General features: G+C 40.1%; 1 protein-coding gene across 9 annotated transcripts in view; it reads right to left on the bottom strand.

Moving 5' to 3' along the window:
• Nucleotides 1–21,656, bottom strand: part of DSE (dermatan sulfate epimerase) — a 167,589-nt gene that overhangs the window by 48,205 nt on the left and 97,728 nt on the right. For 4 of the 9 annotated variants that reach the window (XM_055261950.2, XM_055261961.2, XM_055261975.2 and 1 more), the window contains one exon: nt 21,016–21,118. In XM_055261950.2, the coding sequence (XP_055117925.2) occupies nt 21,016–21,019 (4 nt within the window). In that variant the 5' untranslated portion in view covers nt 21,020–21,118. Of the gene's footprint in view, nt 1–3,292; nt 3,563–10,364; nt 10,552–11,611; nt 11,855–12,675; nt 12,890–19,191; nt 19,265–19,782; nt 19,924–21,015; nt 21,119–21,656 lie in introns of those variants that run through there. The other 5 variants (XM_055261942.2, XM_055262005.2, XM_055262016.2 and 2 more) reach the window with 5 other exon arrangements.

The following is a 21,656-nucleotide window of genomic DNA, read 5'->3' as shown; positions in this document are numbered from 1 at the left end:
GATTAGTATTTCTTTATTACAATTTTAGTTGATTTTCTTTTTTTTTTTTTTTGAGACGGAGTCTCGCTCTGTCACCCAGGCTGGAGTGCAGTGGCGCAATCTCGGCTCACTGCAAGCTCCGCCTCCCGGGTTCACGCCATTCTCCTGCCTCAGCCTCTCCGAGTAGCTGGGACTACAGGCGCCCGCCACCACGCCCGACTAGTTTTTTGTATTTTTAGTAGAGACGGGGTTTCACCGTGGTCTCGATCTCCTGACCTCGTGATCCGCCCACCTCGGCCTCCCAAAGTGCTGGGATTACAAGCGTGAGCCACCGCGCCCGGCCGAATTTTAGTTGATTTTCTTAATGATGGTTTTAGAATACACTATCCTAAATTATTTTCAGAATTTTTTATTGTGATATTATTTTCAGAAGAAGTTAATATTGAGCATAATTAACTGTATTTTTTATGCTGAATCGCTTAAAGAGTAGTAATTTTTGCCTGTTATGCTTTGCAGTGCATTGTGATCCAGTATTGGAATATCAATTCCTTACCCAAGCTGGGGATAAGAATTTCTTATAAATACCAATAAATTCTACTATCTATTGAAAAACTATTAAATCCAGGAATTATGGGCCAGGCACAGCGGCTCATGCCTGTTATCCCAGCAGTTGGGAGGCTGAGGCAGTTGCAGCGCTTGAGCCCAGGAGTTGGAGACCAGCCTGGGCAACATGGTGAAACCCTGTCTCTACAAAAAAATACAAAAATTATTTGGGTGTTGTGACATGTACCTGGGGTCCCAGCTACTTGGGAGGCTGAGGTGGGAGGATCGCTTGAAGCTGGGAGGCGGAAGTTGCAGTGAGCCAAGATCGCCCAACTGCACTCCAGTCTGGGTGACAGTCTCAAAAATAAATAAATAAAATAAAATAAAATCCCGGAATTATGTTAGGCATTGAACATACAAAGTGGGCAAGAAAATCTATACCTTCCCTAAATAACTATAAATAAAAATATAAGAAAATGATGTCTCTGAGGCTTTTTTTTTTTTTACTGTAGTACTGTATTACTCTGCCTGAAAATAAAGATGAATAGTCAGTCTCCCTTAGTCCAAAGCAATTTATTTAACCTATTGAACTTGGCCACTAAAGAAAATTTGCAATATATTTTTTAAAAGTTTCTCTAAAGAGTAAAAGATTTTCTGTAATGGTCTGAAGGGCAAGCTATGGCTCTCTCAGCAATAGCTTTAACCATGAAAACACTTTTGTGGCGTTACTGACTAAAAAAGAGGATGAATAAAAATAATGAAGCCAACAGCTAAATCCCAACCCTATACAGTTTCAAATAACAGTTAAACCAAACCACAAAATGCTCCTGAAAACCAAAGTAAAATTTTTCTTCCTGCAATAGATTCCTGAAGGCAGACTGGTGAGATGGTTAAGAGGGCTGGCGTGGGGTCACAGTTGTTTGTCACTGTATGACTTTGGACAAGCTATCTAAACCTATTTCTTCATTTAAAATAAAATGCTATTTGTCTCACTGACTGGTTGGGAGATTAAATGAGGTAGCACCTTTAAAGTCCTCACCACTTCACAGTAAGTGTTTAAAAAAAAAAAAAAAGCTAGTTATCATTCACCTCAAAACACTATCAGTGGTTGAGGGTGTAAGCTGGAGCCAGACTTCCTGGGTTTGAATCCTAGCACATCACGTCCTTACCTACGTTCCTGTTTCCTCCTCTGTAAAATGGATAAAATAATAGCACCTCCCTCATAGGGTTTCTGTGAAGCTTAAACTAGCTGATATACTTAAAGCATTAAAATGGTGCCTAGGATTTAGAAAGTGCTCAATAAATACTAGCAGCCATCATCATCTTCTCAATGAGAACATCAAGGTCAGTCCAACTGAGGGGAAGTGCACCATGACCCCAGGAGGAAACGCTCACAAAACTATCACTCAGAGAATGCTATTTTAAAAATATGTACAATGCATTGTTTATTCTCAACCTTGCAGTCTCTTCAGGAGAAATTGAGAAATATAGAATATTTGATGCCAAAAGTTTTCTTCTTCTTCCTGCTCAACTGCACATTTATAACTTTCAGCTAAATATTCCAAGTAACCAAACAGATCTGAGGAAAAAAGCAATTACCAATCTATTTCTTCATCAACCAAAGTCTATATATAGATAAAGCTAACTGATTCACCATACTGATAAAAACTTGCTTACACAGTCACGAAAAATCCTAAATGCAGAAATATAGGTCCTGATGAAATGCAACAGATGAAAAAAATTACTTATAAAGTTAAATATAATTTTTTAAAATTTTGATGTTTAATCAAAATATATTTTCCACTTTCCACAAATGCCAATGTATATTATCTTTCAACTGGCAATGTAACTCCTTGAATCTGTAAATTAAATATCTTTAATTCTGTATCACCAATTCTCTCCCTTTGATGTTTACATATGTGACTTCTTTTCTTACCAGTTGTGATGGTTAATTTTATGTGTCAACTTGACAGAATCATAGGGTACACAAGTATTTGGTTAAACATCTTTTCTGGATATGTCTATGAGGGTGTTTCCAGAAGAGACTAAACTGAGTAAAGCAGACTGCCCTCCCAATGTGGGTGGGCCCAAATAGAACAAAAAGAGAGGGAAGATTTTCTCTCGGCCTAACTGCTTGGGCTGGAACATTGGTCTTCTCCTGTTCTTTGGCTGGACCAAAGAACTTACACCAACAGTGTTCCCAGTTCTCAGGCCTTTAGATTTGGGCTGGACCTATTCCACCTGTTTTCCTGGATCTCCAGAGTGCAGATGGCAGATTGTGGGACCTCTCAGCCTCCATAACTGCAAAAGCCAATTCCCATAATGGCCAATTCCCATAATCTAGCCAATTCTAGATATAGATAAACAGATGTAGGTGTAGACATGGATCTACTGGTTCTGTTTCTCTGGAGAACCCTAATATACTAATTAGAGCTGCTCAGGCCAAGCCCTTTTTCAAATTCCCATTAGAAAAACCCAGTATCCCTTTCCTAGTACTCACTCTCCAGAATCTCACCACCTAGGATAATATACCACACTCTTCCTCTTCCCTGACACTTTGGGAAGTTAGTTTCTGGGATACCGTATTCTCCTGCTTCTCTTAATACCTCTGGAAAATCCTTCTTACGCTTTTTTCCCAGAAAATTTTTACTGCTTTTACTGTGCAAAGAATGTGTATTTCACTATCATATTTAATCCCCAAAATTATTTTATGGGTAATTTTTTGGAAATAGACGAGGAAAGTGAGATTTAGAATGGTGAAATAACTTACCCAGCGTTGTTCAATGAGTGGTCAGGTTTATTTTTGACTTCAGGTGTGTCTGAGTCACAGTCAAGATTTTAGCCATTATGCCTCACTTCCTTTCTCCCTGTGAGCTGCCTGCAGTGTCTCAATCCTGGGACTTCCCACAAGAATATGACTGCATGGCCACACGTGGTCATTTGCTCACTCCCATGTTCTTCCTCATAACCTGCTGTCTAAGGTGCTCATTTACACACCTAAAACTAAATTCTTCCAATCAAAACTTTCTTAACTTCTTCTTCACTACATTTTCTCAAACCAATTATTTGGAAATCATCTTCATTTCTTCCCCATCCTTTTTCTTCCATTCCAATTTTCTCACCAAAGTCATGCTTTTTTACCTAAGTACTGTTTCATTACTCTGCAGTTTTTCAACAGATTCCTGAGACTGTTCCAGAATTCAACATCAACCTCCAGGGTAACTTTCCTCCTTTTGACCTCTTTCCTGAATCCAATAAATATCACATATACTTGTGGGTTAGTTTCTCCGTTCCTCTAGCTCTTTGTCTGCAAACTCCTATGGATGAGTCATGACACTGATTATATATTTTCAGGGGAAGTGCCCCACAGAAAAAGTACTACTAACCTCACTTATGCAATCTAATCTGGTTCACTCATTTATGAATTTAGCTAAACCGTTCTTGACATTATGTATATTTTTGGTATGTCCTTATATCATATCTTCTAGGATAAGATACTATAAGTTTACTCTCTAATAGTAATAATGCCTCTAAGAAGCACTAATACAATGTTCAAGGATCTACTATGTTATATGGGAAACAGTTATATTAGCAGACCTGAGTTGCTCAAACCATACACATTCCCAAGAGAAGTCTTCAGGACTGGCCCTTTACCAGCTCATGAGAGACGAGCCCTTGGAATATTCTGCCTGATAAAGAGTTTTTTATACACTCGAGGCCTTGGGTTACATGGCAGTAACAGTTTAGTTAACTAGGTGATTTATGATAAACTCCTATCTTTGCTCTGGAGAGGCTGGAGTGTGAGTAGCTGAAGTCAGTCACATCTAACTACAATAAAAGCCCAGGACACCAAGGCTCAGGTGAGCTTCCCTGGCTAGCAACGCTTTGCATGTGTTGGCACACATTGTTGCTGTGAGTACAACTCCAGTAGGAGTGGACACCTAGAAGCTTATGCCTGTTTTTTTCTCCTGGGCTTTGCCCCATGTGCCTTTGCCCTTTGCTAAGTTTAATCTGTATCCTTTGGCTGTGTTAAAGCATAACCAGACGATAACAAATGTTATAAGTCCTTCTAGTGAATTGCCAAGGCTGATGGTGGTCTTGGGGACTGTTTCCCCATCCATATGCCCTTTATGTTCTTTTTAGTTAAATCATCTAAGTTCCTGTTAGAATTATGAGTGGCTTCCCATAAAACTTTGTTCCATTATAAGAGAAAATGTGGTAGTTTCACCACATCTTTCTCTTTAGTCAACTTTTGCTATTTTTCTCTGACTTACACCCAGAAAAATGACAAAGAATGTTGCTGTTGAAGCAAGGGACAAAGCAGAATATACTGGACTGACATATTTTTTTAAAGGCTTTGGGAATATTCCAAAAATGAAATATACAGATGGTAAGCAAAGGGCTAAAAGGAAGTTCATTGGAAAGTAAGTTATGGGCATTAAACCTGTAGCTGCAGTACATTTGATTGAAATAAAAATTGTATATATTGGATGAGTATATATGGAGTGGTGCTTTTATTACTACACATGAAGTTCTTCTACAGTCTTTACTTATATATAAGCATTCCTCATTTTTCCAGACTTCAAGTACTCATCAGTGGTAAAATTTACTTTTTTTTTTTTTTTTGCTGTCTTTAACATTTCCAAACATTTTTATATGCACTTTTTTGATTCTCACTTTTGTCTCACAGATGAAAACCTGTGAGTTCTTTGGCATTAAAATCCCAGCATACTTTTCAAATGTCCTCCTATGAATCATAATCAACTCAGAATACCACAGACTTGGTTTGTAAAACAATGATACATAGATGTAGTTAACCCAAAGACGTAGGCACTGCCTTCTTAGACTTCCCCATCTCAGTTACTGGCAACTAATCCTGCCAGTAATTGGACTCAACCCCACCCCCTCCTTTTCTCCCTTCCCTATTTCACTCTCCATATCCAAACTATCAGCATATTCTGTTGGCTCTACTCTAAATCCATACAGAATCCAGCCACTTTTACCACCACCATACACCCACACCATGTCTTGCCTCCAACAGCCTCCAAATTTGTCTACCTGCCTTCACTCTTACCTGCCTAAGATCATTCTCCACATAGAAGCCAGAGTGATCCTGTTCAATCCTAATTCAGAGTATGTCACTGCTCTACTTAAAACACTCTAATGGCTTCCCACCTCATACAGATAAGCATCAAACTCCTAAGCATTGCTCTCAAGGCACTAAGCAGCCTGGCCATACTGCCTCTCCGCCTTCATGTCTGACTGTCCAGTCTCTCTCTGCTCCAGCCATGCTGGTCTCTTTATTATTCCTGTACAGAGGAGGTGTGCTCCCTCCTCAGTGCCTGCACATTTGTTCCCTCTGCCTCGAATGCTTGCCCTAGGATATCCATGTGGCTTGCTCCCTCATCCCCTTTAAGTTTTTGCTCAAATGTCACTCTCTCAGTGAGGTCCGCAATGACTACCTTATTTAAATGACATCATTACCACGTCCAATCATCACCATTCTCTAATTCTCTCCTGGGTTTTATTTCTCTTCATGGCACTTATGACCTTCTAATCTACTATATAATTTACTTATTTATTTTGTGTGCTTGCCTCTCCCATCTAGAACGTAAGCTTCAGGAGGGCACTTTGCTTTCTGCTATATCTCCAGCACATAAAAGTGTACCTAGCACTTAGTAAACACTTAAAAAATATATATATTAATTGGATAAATTTAACTGTGTCAAGATGTAAACTTTTAAATCCTCAGAGATAACTAAATACATAGTTATACAGCTACATAAATATAATTACATGAAAAGAAACAATAAAAATTTGTGTAGGAAGACAAATCATATGCAGATAAAATGTACTACAATGTTTGAACTCTGAAGGTTACTCTAAGAGAGCCGTGATCATGGCCAGTGCCTTCCCAGCCTCCCCCAAGGCACAAAGCTCCCACTAAGTCCACCTCAGGCTGCTAGGTCTAGGTGACTTGTTTACCCCCAACTTTCGCCATCCCATTATTAGCATGCCTAACATGCATCTAATCGCAGACCACTGCCTGAATGTCTCTCATTATTTTCTGACATTCCAAGGATAGTTTTCATGAGTCCTCTATGGGTCTTTTTCTAAATGCCACCTCAAAATTTTCGGCCCATCTTACATGGGATTAGGCACCTCACACTCTCCCTAGTCTATCTATGTCCAGACCAGCCAAGCCTTCCTTTCTGCTGAATGACTGTTTCTGTGCTGACTTTTATTTAGGTTGCTCTGTTTTGAAATTTAAAGTGATTCCCTCATGTCCCCATGTCTAATCACATTCCCAAGGATTGTAATTATTATTTAATGGTTCGGTATAAGGACTTGATTAGTGTTACTATTTGCAAATTTAAACAATCTTTCTGTACTATTAACTTTTATCTACAGAATTCAAAAGAATACTCTCTAATTATTATTTCTTCTACATCTATACGATTGCTATTATTTTCTGCTAAAAAAACTTACTATGGTGTATATTTAAGTCTATGAAATGTTACTAGTCAGGAAATAATTTTTGAGGAAAAGTAAAGCTCTAGTAGACTGTTGGAGACTACATATACTATGTAGAACAAGAGAATAATTTCTGAGTTGATGGCCATGGATACACAGGACAAATAACATGCTCCTGCAGAAATATTCCAACTCAGTTCCACATCTGTAAATTGGGGATAGAAATATCTATCTCCCAGGACTGTAAGGAAGATGAATGATAATATAAGCAAGGTGTCCAGAGCAATGATTGGCATATGAAAGGTGTTTAATACGTATGATTATTTAAAAAAATTAAAAACTCCAACTGAGGGCCTGAAATATGGCCAGATATTTAATGCCCATATCTGTGTGCATGTACAAGTTCATGAAGGTTTAATGCGGAGTCTATATCCTTATCTAGGTGAATAAGTTGTCCTTATTTCATTTTGTCTTAGCATCCTGCTCTGATAGTGTTAGCCTCATTTTTGGCATCTCCTAATCTAGGCATATACTTCTCTCTCGCTTGCATACTTCTCCACCCAAACTTTCATACCCACCCTACCCATTTTTACCCCATGTCTATTCACAGCCAGATTCCCCCTAGCTACTTCTCTTCTGATCAAACCTAATGGAATTCCTCTTCGTCTATGCTGGAAAAAAATCTCCCATTTGTACTAAGCTTATTTTTCAAACTCTCTTCTTATGTCTAGCCCTAAATGAATGTAGAAACTAGATGATCACCTGTCAGGTGATTCGGAATTTAAATAAGGTGGGGTTGGGGAACACTTAAGATCCTTCCAAATTACAGATTTTATGAAACAACTGAGTCTTTCAATAACAGCTTGTCTCCAGTTGCGCTCTCCCATGCAGGCCAAATCTCACATCCTACCAATTCACAAGCAACATGGAGACAGCCTCTTCAATTCCTGAGACAGCCTAGTTCTCTAAATGACTCTGGGTGTGACTTTCCTGGCACTTTTATCATTTGAAATCACCATTTGTCCATATACTCTTTTAAACCTTCACTGGTAATTTCTATCACTCTGGGGATATTTCTAACTTTCTCAGTGACTTAAGGAACCTTGATCCTATTTGTTCACTTACCTCAATTCCTACCATAAGCCTGGGGGTAGGGTGGGGAACAATTTCTCTCTTGCCACACAGCTGCATACCTACTCACTTATCATCTCCAACTAACTCCTCAGTAAAATCCTTACCATTGATACTTCAAGAGTTTTTGCCCCTTTCCACAAGCATTCAGTTCTTCCTTTGTCACCTATACATTTGGACAGTGACATATCATCCAAATTTAGAGAAGACAGAAAGTATGTGGTATAAGTATAATGTCTCATTTATCTTAATGTCCTTATCTCTAATCCTAGACAGAAATAAGTCACAGGGAATGTCATGCTGGAAAGAAGGAAGAAAACAAAATATCTTTTCAGGAAACAGGGGGCACAGCAAAATCCCAAAGCCCTTTATGGCAATGTCCATTAATGTGGCTACATAGGGGAATGGTGTAGGCCCAGGCAGAAAGAAGACAGAAGAGACAACAAGCTCATTAACTGATTATCATATAAACCTACAGATTCCTCCTCTTTTCTACAATCCTTTTGGCATATCATGGCCATGTTATGGTAGGCTCGAAATATCTGACTTACAGTCTGTTATAGGTTAAATTTTGTTCCACAAAAATTCATATGTTGAAGTCCTAACCCCCAAACCTCTAAACGAGACCTTATTTGGAAAGAGGGTCATGCAGATTTAATTAGTTAAGATGAGGTCATATTAGAATAGGGCAGACCCCTACTCCAATATGACCACTGTCTTTATAAAGAGTGGAAATTTGGAGACACACACACATACACACACACACACACACACACAGAATGCCATGTGAAGATGAAAATAGAGATTGGAGTGAAGCATCTACAAGATGAGCATGCCAAAGATTGGGAGAAGCCACCAGAAACTTGGTAAAAGGCTTGGTACAGGTTCTCCTTCACAGCCTCCAAAGGAAACAGTCTGCTGACAGATTTTTAGATTTTAGACTTCTAGCCTCTACCACTGTGAGACAATAAACTCCTATTGTTTAAGCCACCTTGTTTGCAGTACTTTGTTACAGCAGATAACTAATAGAGTCCTAGCTCTAGAATTTTCTCATTTCTAAAGTAAGCATTGTAATTCTTATAGTATCTACACCAATGAACAATAAAGTGCCTTTATTGTGCTTGCCAAGTGCCAAGAACTATGCTATATATTTCACGTAGATTGACCAATTTAATCCTTACCACAGCCCCATAATGCAGTTACTTGTATAATTTGTATCTTCACCTTTTGAGGTGATGGAACCTGAGGCACAGAATAATTAAGCTACCCAAGGTCCCATAGAATATGAAGAAGACACAAATTCAGGCAGTCTGAGCAAATTACCTAGGAAATAACTATCTTTACAAATCATAAAGCCACCATTTTCATATCATTTCTCTACTCAAGAGCCTGTATTTCCCTCAGCAAAATGAGCAACACTCTTGTCCAAGAGCTTTCATAATCTAGCTCTGGCCTGTCTTCTCAATCTCATCCCTCATTTCCTCTCTGTATAAACTCCCCCTTCAGACTTACCTGCCCATCTTTGCTTCAGCATGACTCACATTTCGTTCCTTTATTCCCTATATTACTCTCTCTTATCTGCTCCACACCCAACGTGGTACTTTTCTCATTCAAAGAATACAACACTCTTTAATGAAGCCTTCTTGGCAACTCCATCCATAAGCAATCTCCCCTGGGAACCCATGTATGCATTGCTCAATATTCTTTGAGAATTCAGGGACGGTGCCAGCCATGAAGGTGCTTGTATCATCTTATAAAATGATAGAATAAATATTTATACAAACACTAAAATAAAATTAAATTTGCATAAGAATGACAAAGTACAATTGAAATTTACAGAAGAGCTGACACTTCTGGCTAAGGTGAAGAAGGAAGGATGCACTGAGGAGGTAGTATCTGAATTGGGCTTTAAAAAAGGGTCGGTAAGAATGTGTACAGATTTCACTGTCTGCTATACACTTAGTACTAACTATGTGCACACTGAGTTATGTGAATATAGATGTTATCTTCCTGTCTCACATTTATTATTTCAATCTTCTCTGGATCCAAAAGGGATTTGATCACCAACTCAGGTATAAACTGGGAGGCAGGGTCTGAGCCTTCTTTGTCTTTCTTGTAGTGTCAAACACCCTTGTGGAAAATAATAAAGAATATACAAAGAAAGGAAGGAGAAAAAGAGAATGTCATCAATGGAGATAAGTGAATTCCCAAGACTTTTCCCTGAAGTTCTCCTTGACCTGGCAGCTGCTCCATATCTGCTTGCATCTCTTCTTGTGCCTTTGCTCTGCTGGCTGATCTGCTTGTAGCACTTTCTCCTTTCCTCTTTTTTGTATAAAATCCTCTGAGACCCAGTTCATTCTCCCACTTCTGTTCTTGGAACCTCTTCCTTCCTGCAGTCCTACTGCATTTATGTCCATTCAGCACCTAATTGTTCTCACAAAGTTTCATATTCAGTTATTCTTCTCCAACCAGATTTTATAGCTCCTCAAGGCTGGAAACTATGTTATATTTATCTTGCATGCCTTCCCCTCTTCCCTCCACCTAGACATCCCCTCAAACACAGAAGTACCTGGCAAATACTTACTCAATGACTAAATCCTTTCAGTATGTCTATCACTAAAGTAAAATGTCCTTTCATCTGACTCTCCAAGTTCAAAAGTACATTGGGAAAAGTTATATATCAAAACATTCATTCCCAAGTAACACAGATTTATGTTTTCTAAAACTTGCAATCACTGAACCAAACATCAGTGGCTTCACCAACAAGAAAAAAAGGTGTAAGCACACAAAGAAGGATCTGTGATATAACCACCCTAATACCACTAACTCCACTTCCTTATGTGCAGGGTTTATCATTTTATGGCAATTTGTAGTCTAAATACTGCCATACATAACCTTTCTTAAGAAAGAGATATTGGAAGTGGTCCAACAATCTGAAATTTGCAAGATGAAATTTAACAAGTTGAGGTGAAATTCAACTTTTAAAGTTACCATAGCAGACATTCAAATGACATTTCTTAATTTAAATTTTATACAGAATAATTCTATGCAAGCCACATGAAGTCTAAAAATTTTAATGGTGAATATCTTGGGACTGTAACAAAGCACATAGATAATGGGATGAACCCACCCTGAACAATACTTGTTTCCTTAGAAAAAAAGGTGGATCTTAAATTTTCACACAATAGTTTAAGAAGGAATAAACTGAACTTGCATAACAGCAACAGATCAATTCCTATTTTGCTCCCTATTTCTCTTGGGTTCTCATTAAAACCAAAAGCTCTAACTTACGGAAGAATTAAAGTAAAGATAGAGGAGGAAGAGAACAAGGAGTAATCTGGAAACCAAAGGGGCCAGCAAAAGACATTCTTACTTAAGATAACTTTGGAGGTTTTCAATGTTCCCAAGAATCAGTTTCTTTTGAGAAAGGTAATGTTGAAAAGTATTTTGAAATTGCTTTAAAACTATAGTCTATAAGACTAACCTGAAACAGAACTCAAAATGCCTAAGACATTAACTTTGCTGAGCTCCATTTCTTGGCATCCTTCAAGCCCACTGACCCATTATCAGCTCAGAGTGCATTTTCCAACACCTTATGCTGCATCAAAATGAACTTGCTTTTAAGGTACTTCTATCTTAATTTCAATAAGCCTAATCTTGATATTGAGAAAAAACAGAACCACAGGTCTAAAACCATGGGATCGATTCTGCTGGAGATTGCATCTTCCTAAAAAAATAAAATAAAGTTAGCATTCTATTTATAAAAACACCATTATTGTTTTTAACCATAAACACTACAATAAGAAGCATTTTAATCACATGACTGATGAATGCCCCCTACATTCATGCAACCACTGAGATCCTTTCCCTTTCACTACCAGTCTGGTTCTACCATAGAAAATGATGTAGAGAAAGGTAAAAGACAAGACTTAAAAAAAACAAGGTCATCTAGAATAAAAAAGAAATGTGGGTGGGGACTTAAGGTACAGTAAGGTGGTGATGGATGTGTTAATTAATTTGATTATGACAATCACTACAGGATGCATATGAATATCAAATAATCAGGTTGTATACCTGGAATATAGATAATATTTATTGTTAATGAAGTGTTTCTTTAAAATTTTTAAAAACAAAAAAGAGAAATATGGAGGAAAAATGACCTGTTTGGGAAAAAACAGATTAAGCAGGGGATGGAGGAGTTTTGCAATGTTTACCTCAATGAAAGATTGATCTCATATATGATCGATATTTAACCAGTCAATAAATACTTTGTTCTTATAAAAATACCAAGTAGAAAATGTAAAGTCATCTTTTATGTAAAACATTAAAATATTTTCCTCTATATTCACATATTTAAATCATTTCTAATTTCTAAGATTTTCAACTTCAAATGAGCAGAAGTCATAAATTAGAGTCCCAGAAGATAAATTTAACATCCCTTCAAGGCAACCCCATTTAAACCTTTCTAAACAGAAAATAATTCAAAGGTCTTTTTCAGAAATCCATCCTAAAGGATAAAAGCATTCAGAAAAACTTCCCTGTATTTACCATAAATCCTTCTTGATGCTTGCTTTAAGTTAATTTCCCCCTTCTTTTCTTCAGGGAAGATGGAAAACAGCTGTTCAACGTTCCCTTTCAGGCTACTTTTTTCCTTCCTGACAGGTCCCTACCCTCCTTGGGAGAAATGTAAACACTGCAGGTGATTCCAAAATCCAGCTGGCCCAAGCCTGATTATCCATGGGGTTGGTGAGCCTGCCCCCATTCATACCACCTGGAATGATATCATCAAACTGCAAAGGCCCCAGGAAAAGATTTTTCCCCAGAATTTGTGAAATTCTAGAAATCCATTGGATATAGTCTGTCCTCACATATATTAAAATGACAAAAATAGCACAGCTTCAAGAATAAAAGTTTAGTCAGAACTGTGTAGAAGGTAAACAAGGTTGTATTACAGCCAGGTACCTTGGTCTTCACTACTGCTCTACACCATGTCGGATATTGAGTGTGCCTTGGCATAAAGTATTTTTAAATGACTTACTGATTTTTATCATGAAATCCTGAGTATTTATCACTGAGGCAATTTTCTCAGTGATAGAAACTGTGATTTCTCATTTCTAAAATTGAAAAATTCTAGAAATCCCTTTCAGTACCCCAGTCTAAAGGACTACTCTATAAACAAGTGTCCATTTCTAGTCAGTTATTTCTTTAAATGAGCAATGTATATGGATTCACGACGTCATCTGCAGATCACTGCATTTTACAAAAAGAAACTTACACAACACTAATGTTGCTACCTACTTCAGGAACTGCTAACAAACATCATCTTTCTTGCAACAGCCATTTGACAGCAACAATAAGGCTGATACATTGCCTTTGTACTTCATCAATAAAAACATAACAGACCCACAAGCTTGGTGAGCCTATTTCCTTTACAAATTCCTTTTTAAGAGTTAGGAAATGCTGATTCAACTTTGTTGCGGTATAATGTTTGTATGCATTAAATGCCTATTATTTGGTAGCTAAGTTTGTTATTGCTATACATGATAAAAAAATGCAAAAGCCCTGACTTAAGCAACAAACACAACTTTAAAACTCTATGAATATTTCAAATGGAAAGATTTAAAGGACAGCTTCTTAAACTGACTGTATACCTATTCAATTTCTACTAAAAGAGCATGAATGCTAATTTAAACACAAACTGGGGATTTCTATATGATTATTCTGCTATCGTTTGCACTAACAGGAGAGAAACTATTAAGTCTAGAAATAAAACTCAAAAGGTGGGGGTTGCATGCAGACACATACATTCAGTTGAAAACTCTTTCTGACTCTGACTTGGACAAAGCAGATGAACATAAATAATCTACAATGGATATGTCACATATATGAAATTGAAAGCCAACTGCCTATATGTCTTTTGTTATATTTTCTCTAACAAGACTACACTTACCTAATAGGTATAACTATTCCCAAATATAAAATGCCAAAGCAAATTATGCTTATTTGTCAGTATTGTTCATAGCTTCTATATATTACTGAAAGGCAAGTTCTGTTCTTTCAGGACTTATTTACTAACATTTGATGACAACACTACCAAAATCGTGTTTGTGAAATATTCCAAGGGAGCTGAAGCAAACAGAAGGAAATCCAGTGGTAATCAGTACACATTAAATTTCATATGTTATTCTGAATTAAAGATTGAACAAACTACTCCATTCAAGAAATAAACAGATCGCCTCAATAATCTTTTCTTCTCTTTCCAAATTAAAATCATTCCCTTCTTCTTTGTGATCTCTAACAGGCTCTCTGAACACTTTTCCTCCAGCAGGTTTATACTCTTCTGGGCATCTGAAAGAGGATCTGGAATCCACACCCTCAACAGGCTGGAACTTGCCTACACGTGGCAGAAGTAAGCAACACAATCGGTAAAGGTAAAAATCCTGAAGCCAGCTAATGAGAACTGAGCAATCAGCCCAGGGCTTGCAGGAATTAGAAGTGGCCCCACAATGGAATCCTCAGAAGGCATGAGAAGAGATAGAGAGAAGTGGAAGAGGAGGGGGCTGCAGAAAGGGGGTCTGTAAATAGCCAGTTACATTAGTCTAGGAAGCACATGGCATTTTAGGGAGCTGACGGTTCATGGGGAGTAGTGAGTAGTAAAAGGGATAATAAAGTAGACAATAGGAAAATAAAATGTTAGAGTCTTTAATAATATGAATTTGGAGTCACAAAGGATAAAAGTAGAATTAAATGTGTAATTTAAGTTAATCTTCTATTTAAGGTATACCACTAATGACTTGAAAATGAAAGACAAGTCTTTTACCTTTAGTATTTCCATTTCCATACCCCTAAAATGAGGGTAAGACACTAGCTCTATATCACTGTCCATTTCTACTAGGCTAAAGTATTAAAATATTTGAATTCTTTGAAAAAAAAGTTAAAAGTACTGGGCAATTTCAAAATGCAAGTATTTATGTAGCTGTATGTTCAGGGATTTTCCTTTACTGCACTTATCTAAATGCATATGAATTCATAAGCGAGAGTTTATTAATAGTAATGGTCCCTCTATCCTATGCATAATACCTTCTATTTCTCTTTTGATCTTTTCTGCAAGACTTCAGCATCAGCTAATCAAGCCACTCTTCTACACATAACTAGAAGTTGTGAAACACTAAAGTGAGATGATAGAAATTTGGGATACATTTATTTACCATACACATAAAAAAGACTTTGAGGCAGGATCTTGCTCTGTCACCCAGGCTGGAGTGCAGTGGTGTGACCATAGCTCACTGCAGCCTCGAACTCCTGGGCTCAAGTGATCCTCCCATCTCAGCCTCCCAAGTAGCTAGGAAGAAAGATTTTTCTTTAAAGAAAAATTACTTCAATTAAACATACTATCCACTTAATGAACAGTTAAATTTTTAAAAGCATATTTCCTATTAGAATGGGGCATTAGAGTTGAGAAGACTTTGTGAAACATACATTCTTAATTATTGCTATCATCAAATGGTAGCATCGATCAGTACACCTCAAGAGTTTGGGATTTTAATCTCTACTTCCCATTCTAATTCACCATATGAATTTCATAGGAAAATAATTTTCCTTTTCAGTACTCTGGGCTTATATATAACTTGCCTCATTGCCATGTTGGACACCAACTTGAGGTATAAAGAATTTTGCTGTGTCACCCAAACATTTGCTGGTAATTTGGTGCTCCCAGAGAGTTTTATTCTGGCAATCACTATAGGGGAAGATAACATAACCCCATGAGAAAACCTTAACATATTTGCTATGGTTTGGATAATTGTCACCTCTAAAACTCATGTTGAAACTTTACCTCCAATGTGGATGTGGCAGTATTGAAAGGTAGGACCTAGAGGCGATTGGGTCATGGGCCTCTACCCTCATGAATGATTAATCCATTCATGGATTAATAGGTTAATGGATTCATGGGTAATCACAGGAATGAGACTGATAGTTTCATAGGAAGAGAAACCTGAGCTAGCATGAACAACTCCCTCACCATGTGAGGCCCTGGATCACCTCGGAACTCTGTAGAGTCCCCACTAGCAAGAAAGCCCTCCCCTGATGCAGCCCCTCAACCTCGGACTTAGGCTCCATAACTGTAAGAAATAAATTCCTTTTCTTCATAAGCTATCCAGATTCAAGTATTCTGTTATAAACAATAGGAAATGGAGTAAGCATTTAAGAACTGTCCTATCCTCTTCTCAGGCACATTCTTTTAGTAGGGTTATGTCACTGAATCTCTTCAGGTGCCCTACCCACTCCTTCAGAATAGTAAAGATCCAGCCCCCTCAGAAAACAGAATAATAGTATCCACTATAATGAAGTTCCCTCTACCACAGATTCTGGCTCTCCTCAAAGGCCTGCCACAAACACATCCTAAGTCAATAACAGTATTTCTCTTTTTTTATTTGGGGAAGAGGCAGTGGGGTGGTGAAAAAGGATAATATTTACTGTATTTATGATTCAAGTATGCTAATGGTTATGTAATATTTAATATATGCTACAACCACAAAATGCTAGTCTTTTGAGAGTTGCTTCTGAAAGAGGATCTGGAATCCACACCCTCAACAGGCTGGAGCTTGCCTACACATGGCAGAAGTAAGCAACACAATCGGTAAAGGTAAAAATCCTTTGAAAGTTTCAGGTTACATAATATTTAATATATGCTACAATCACAAAATGCTAGTCTTTTGGGAGTTCCTTTTTGAAAACAAAGATTACCAATATACTAAAACCCAAATTTAAATATTTTTTCTTTTTTTCTCTACAATTATTTATTGAAATAATACTATTGAGTGAAAATCATGCAATTTCTTTTTTTTTAAAATCATGCAATTTCTTTCATGCAACACAGTGTGATCCAAGGCAAGTACAAATAAATACCAAAATATTGTATCACAAATAACATTAAGAAATGTATAAACATTTTATTAATTGCAAAATGCACTTTCATCAGTGATCTTAAAGCACTTTTTCAGAAATTAAAAAGAGACTATAACGAGGCACTGGGAAGCATCTGCGAAGTTAAGAGCTTCATCTCATGGATGACCACCGGCTCCTCTCAGGGCAGCACTGTCAGATATTGAACCGGAGAGCCCATAAAATCTCATCAAAAGGAACTGTATTAGCCTGTTTCTGAACTAATTTCGTAAATACTAAAGCAGATGTACACACAAACATTAGTCACTAAGATGGTCCTGATCTCACATAGCAAACTTAGCTGATGTCTCACCCAGTGCTTTTTCAACAGGTCCCCAAGATCAGGAGGGACAGCCTCTATCTAGCAGGATCAAGAATGGAACCTAATAACCCCATCATGGCAACTGCCTATACTGTTATCAAAGTATCTCTTGGTCAAAGTTTCTTTTCAGACGGAGTCTTCTTCTGTCCCTCAGGCTGGAGTGCAGTGGCACGATCTCGGCTCAGTGCAACCTCCACTTCCCGAGTTCAAAAGATTCTTCTGCCGTAGCCACCCAAGTAGCTGGGACTACAGGCGCGCGACACCACGCCTAGCCAATTTTTTTTGTTTTTTTTTTTTTGTATTTTTAGTAGAGACAGGGTTTCACCATATTGGCCAAGCTGGTCTCGAACTCTTGACCTCGTGATCCACCTGCCTCTGCCTACCAAAGTGCTGGGATTACAGGCGTGAGCCACCGCACCCGGCCCCCCCCCCTTTTTTTTTAATTCCCCTTCACTTGGTGACTGTACTTTCAGTAGTTTTTAAACTGTCAAAATGTACTTTGTAGGCCAGTGTTTTTATTTAACTAAAACTTCATAAAAACTGATACTGACGTCATATATTAGTCAATGAAAAATAACTCTTCACAAGCTCAAACTTGGGAAGTGCTGCTTATTGATGTTTCTCAGGTTCTGCATTAGCAGCTCCAAGAGAGCTAAGGCTGATCTCATATACCTCTGTATGCAACCTAGGTAACCAGCACTATCCTGCACTTTTTGCTGAACCCACACAGAGGGGTCACTAGGTGATGGGGACATCAAATTCAATCTGTTACCTTCTCCATTTTTACTAGAACAGACTTTACCTACATACTTCAAAAAAGAACTTATATCTGTATCGTGACCGTCAAAGGAAGAGGTCACAATACAGAAATCTAAGTATTTGCATGAAACAAATACTCAGATAATCCTATATTTTATTTTCTTCCATGCACATTAGGTTTTTTGTGATCCCATTTAGTAATATAGTTAGAAGACTCTATACAACATTGTGTATCACTATTTCACATAGAGATTATCATTGAGAATTTTTTTTTTTTTTTTTGAGATGGGAGTCTCGCTCTGTCGCCCAGGCTGGAGTGCAGTGGTGCAATCTCGGCTCACTGCAAGCTCCGCCTCCTGGGTTCACGCCATTCTCCTGCCTCAGCCTCCCAAGTAGCTGGGACCACAGGCGCCCGCCACCACGCCCGGCTAATTTTTTGTATTTTTAGTAGAGACGGGGTTTCACCGTGTTAGCCAGGATGGTCTCGATCTCCTGACCTCGTGATCCGCCTGCCTCGGCCTCCCAAAGTGCTGGGATTACAGGCGTGAGCCGCTGCATCCGGCCGAGAAATTTTTAAAAAACTTGAGGGAATTACTGAAAGTATAAATTCTATAATGTGAAAAATACTGAAAATATGTGTAAGTGAGAAGATCTTCCACGCATTTAATTAACAATGCTAAACCATGACTTTCTAAACCATGACCAACGAAAAAATTTTTAAAAAGAACTTTATTACACGAAGATTCCTAGAACTAAAAGCGTCATTGCCTGACCTAAAGAATTTCAGGTAAGTGAGGTTCACCTCCTGATTTTAACCAAAGGCTTCGGTTTCCATCTGAATGCCAGCCGGCTTAAGAGGAGGCTGCTGCCTTAAAGGAGCGATATAAACGAAAAAGTTCTCAGGTCACAAACTTAGCTCAGATTCCAGCCCCGACAGATCTTGAGCCCATGTGGCATCGCTTTCAGAGCTTCCCAGTCTGTGAGTCAAGCTCCCGCCCCCTCCCCTCCCTGGGACTGCCTCGGGGATGAGGTTTACTAACAATTTCTACGAGTGCCGGCGGAGCCCAGGAGTGCTGGAATCCAGCGTCTGGGAGAGGCTTGGGGAGCTCTTCCTCGGCTTCCGCAGCTGCAAAGTAGGGTTGCCAGCGCCAGGATCGGCACACACGCCGCCGCCACCTTCCCAGCCCCCAAATGGCTGGTGTGCGGAGGGAAAGAAGGACGCGAGGGTGTGCCACCCAACCCCGCAGAGTGAAGCCGAGGCCCCAAGGACCATCGAGGAAATCGCAGTTGGGCCGGCCAGATCCGACGCACGGAATGCGATCTCCAGGTTCTCACCGTGTTCCCGGCTCGGTGCTCGGCGTTCAAGGGGGTGGGGAGGGGCGAAAAGCTGCCCCTCGAGGCTGCTCTGCCGCCGGAAAGCCCGTGGCTCAGGCTTCACGCGTCAGGCTCTCTCTCGGAGCCCAGCCGAGCCGGGCCCGGGCGCGCAGCCCGCGGGGTTCCGCTCTCAGCCGGGGACGTGGCTCTCTGTCTCCCGCCCGCGCCGGGACAGCCCCGAAGGCTACCCGGCCGAAACTCCAGAAGAAAGTTGCGCCGCGCGCCCCAGCTCGTCCCTTGCGCGCCCCTCCACTTACCGCTCCCAGCCGAGGCTTCGTTCTCTCCGGCGTCGCCTCCGCAGCCTCCAGAGCCAGCTCCCGGTCCTCCTCACTCCAGGGCGCCCGGGCTCCCGGCCCCCTCCGAACCGAGCCCTCTGCGCCCCGGCCGCGCCATGGGTGCTGGTGGGCACCGCGCCCCGGGATGCGCTGCTGCAGCCTCGGGCGGCGCTACTAAGAGCCGGGCCGGCGCGGGCGGGTAGGTGTGGGCGAAAGGGGCGGAGGGAGGGACGCGGCGGGCGCTGAGGCTCCGCTGGAGGGGGGAGGAAACCGCAACGTCACCAGAGCCCGAGGAGGCGAGGATGAGGAGAGGGAAACGGGGACCCCCTCCCCCGGCCGAACCCCGACCGCAGGCCCGCCCCGCTTTCTCCCGCTCCTCCTCTCCCCGGATTCGCTGCTCGCAGCTGTGCTCGGCCTTCCACGCCACCCGGCCCGGACTCCACCCGCACCCCCTCCCGCCAGGCCTCTTTGGCTCTAACTTGTTCTAGTTTCTTAGGACTCAGACGCTTCGGGTTCGAGAATCACACCCAAAGGAAAGGTAACTTTTGGAGGCCCAGGGGGAGGAGCTGATGCTTCCACACTACTCTGGGAGAGGAAAGCGTGGAAGACGTTAAGACTCTTACTACCAGGGCTGGTGCCCACTCCAGTCTGCCTCCTCCCGAATAGTTACTGCTTCTTTTCTCTCGAATTCGGTTTTACTCTCTTCTCAAAGAGTAGTGGGAGGGAAGCCTTTGACGGGGGGGGGGGGGGGTCACCTATAGAGAAGCAGTTCTCTTTTTTACCGTACCAACAAAATACACTAAATCCAAGCGCACCGAACCCTGCAAACGGAACAGATTTTAATCATAGAAGGTCAGCAAAGCATTTAATGTAGGCAGCTCACAAACGGAAATTTATCTTACGCGGTGGGGTGTGTGTGTGTGTGTGTGTGTGTGTGTGAGAGAGAGAGAGAGATCCCTCATGCACCCAAGTTCAGGTGGAGCATTTGCAACCTTGGTAGCCACAGCCTCTTGAAGAAGAGTCCTCCTGTTTTCCAAAAATCAGCCACTGTGCTCAAACACGCTCAGCCAGGTCCAACCAGTCCCCAAGGAGATGTCAGGTAGGATCAGGGCCATCACCTCAGGAATACTTTGCCCCCTCCACCTCCACCCAGTGTGTACATGTAACCTACCAGACCTAGATTGTACAGAAGTGAAAGATTTGTAGGATACTTACCCATTCATTAGAATGGGAGATATTTTACTGGGAGCAGTGCTTTTCTCCATGAGTTCTGAAGGGCACCTCCATCCAATTCCCCTATCCTCAGAGGTTCTCACTTCTGTTTGGCCAATAAGGAAAAAAATATGGATGTCTCAGCTTATGCTTCTCTTTTTCAGAAATTGCATTTAAGAGGAACTCCTTACAAACAGGTCAAGAGGAAGTGGTACTATTAAATTTTTTAGATGTTCGCTCAGGTAAATCACTAATTTGCATAAACCTCTTGATGCTTTAGGGAAGGCCTGTCGAGGACAGAATAGGGCTCTGGAAACTGGAACTAATTTTTGGTTCAAATCCAAACTGCTTTTACTACTGTGGGCCTTGGAAAACTAACATCAGAGCCTCAGTTTCCTCATCTATAGTGTAACAATATAATACCTTGTTTGAACAGTTATGGAGAGGATACAATAAAAATAGCTAATGTTTATTGAGAGTTAACTACACCATATCAGACAGTCACTGTGCTAAGAGATTTACATATACTAATTCAATTATTAGAATAAATTGTGAAAGTGTCTAGCTGTATTATGTAATCCATAAGTGTTAATTTCCATTTATCTTCTCAAATTTGAAAGAGACTTTAGAAAAAACATCTGGTT

The sequence above is a fragment of the Symphalangus syndactylus genome, chromosome 2 (assembly GCF_028878055.3).
Source record: "Symphalangus syndactylus isolate Jambi chromosome 2, NHGRI_mSymSyn1-v2.1_pri, whole genome shotgun sequence".
NCBI lineage: Eukaryota > Metazoa > Chordata > Mammalia > Primates > Hylobatidae > Symphalangus > Symphalangus syndactylus.
Note: the sequence above shows the minus strand (reverse complement) of the source record. Positions and strands in the feature narration are given on the sequence as shown.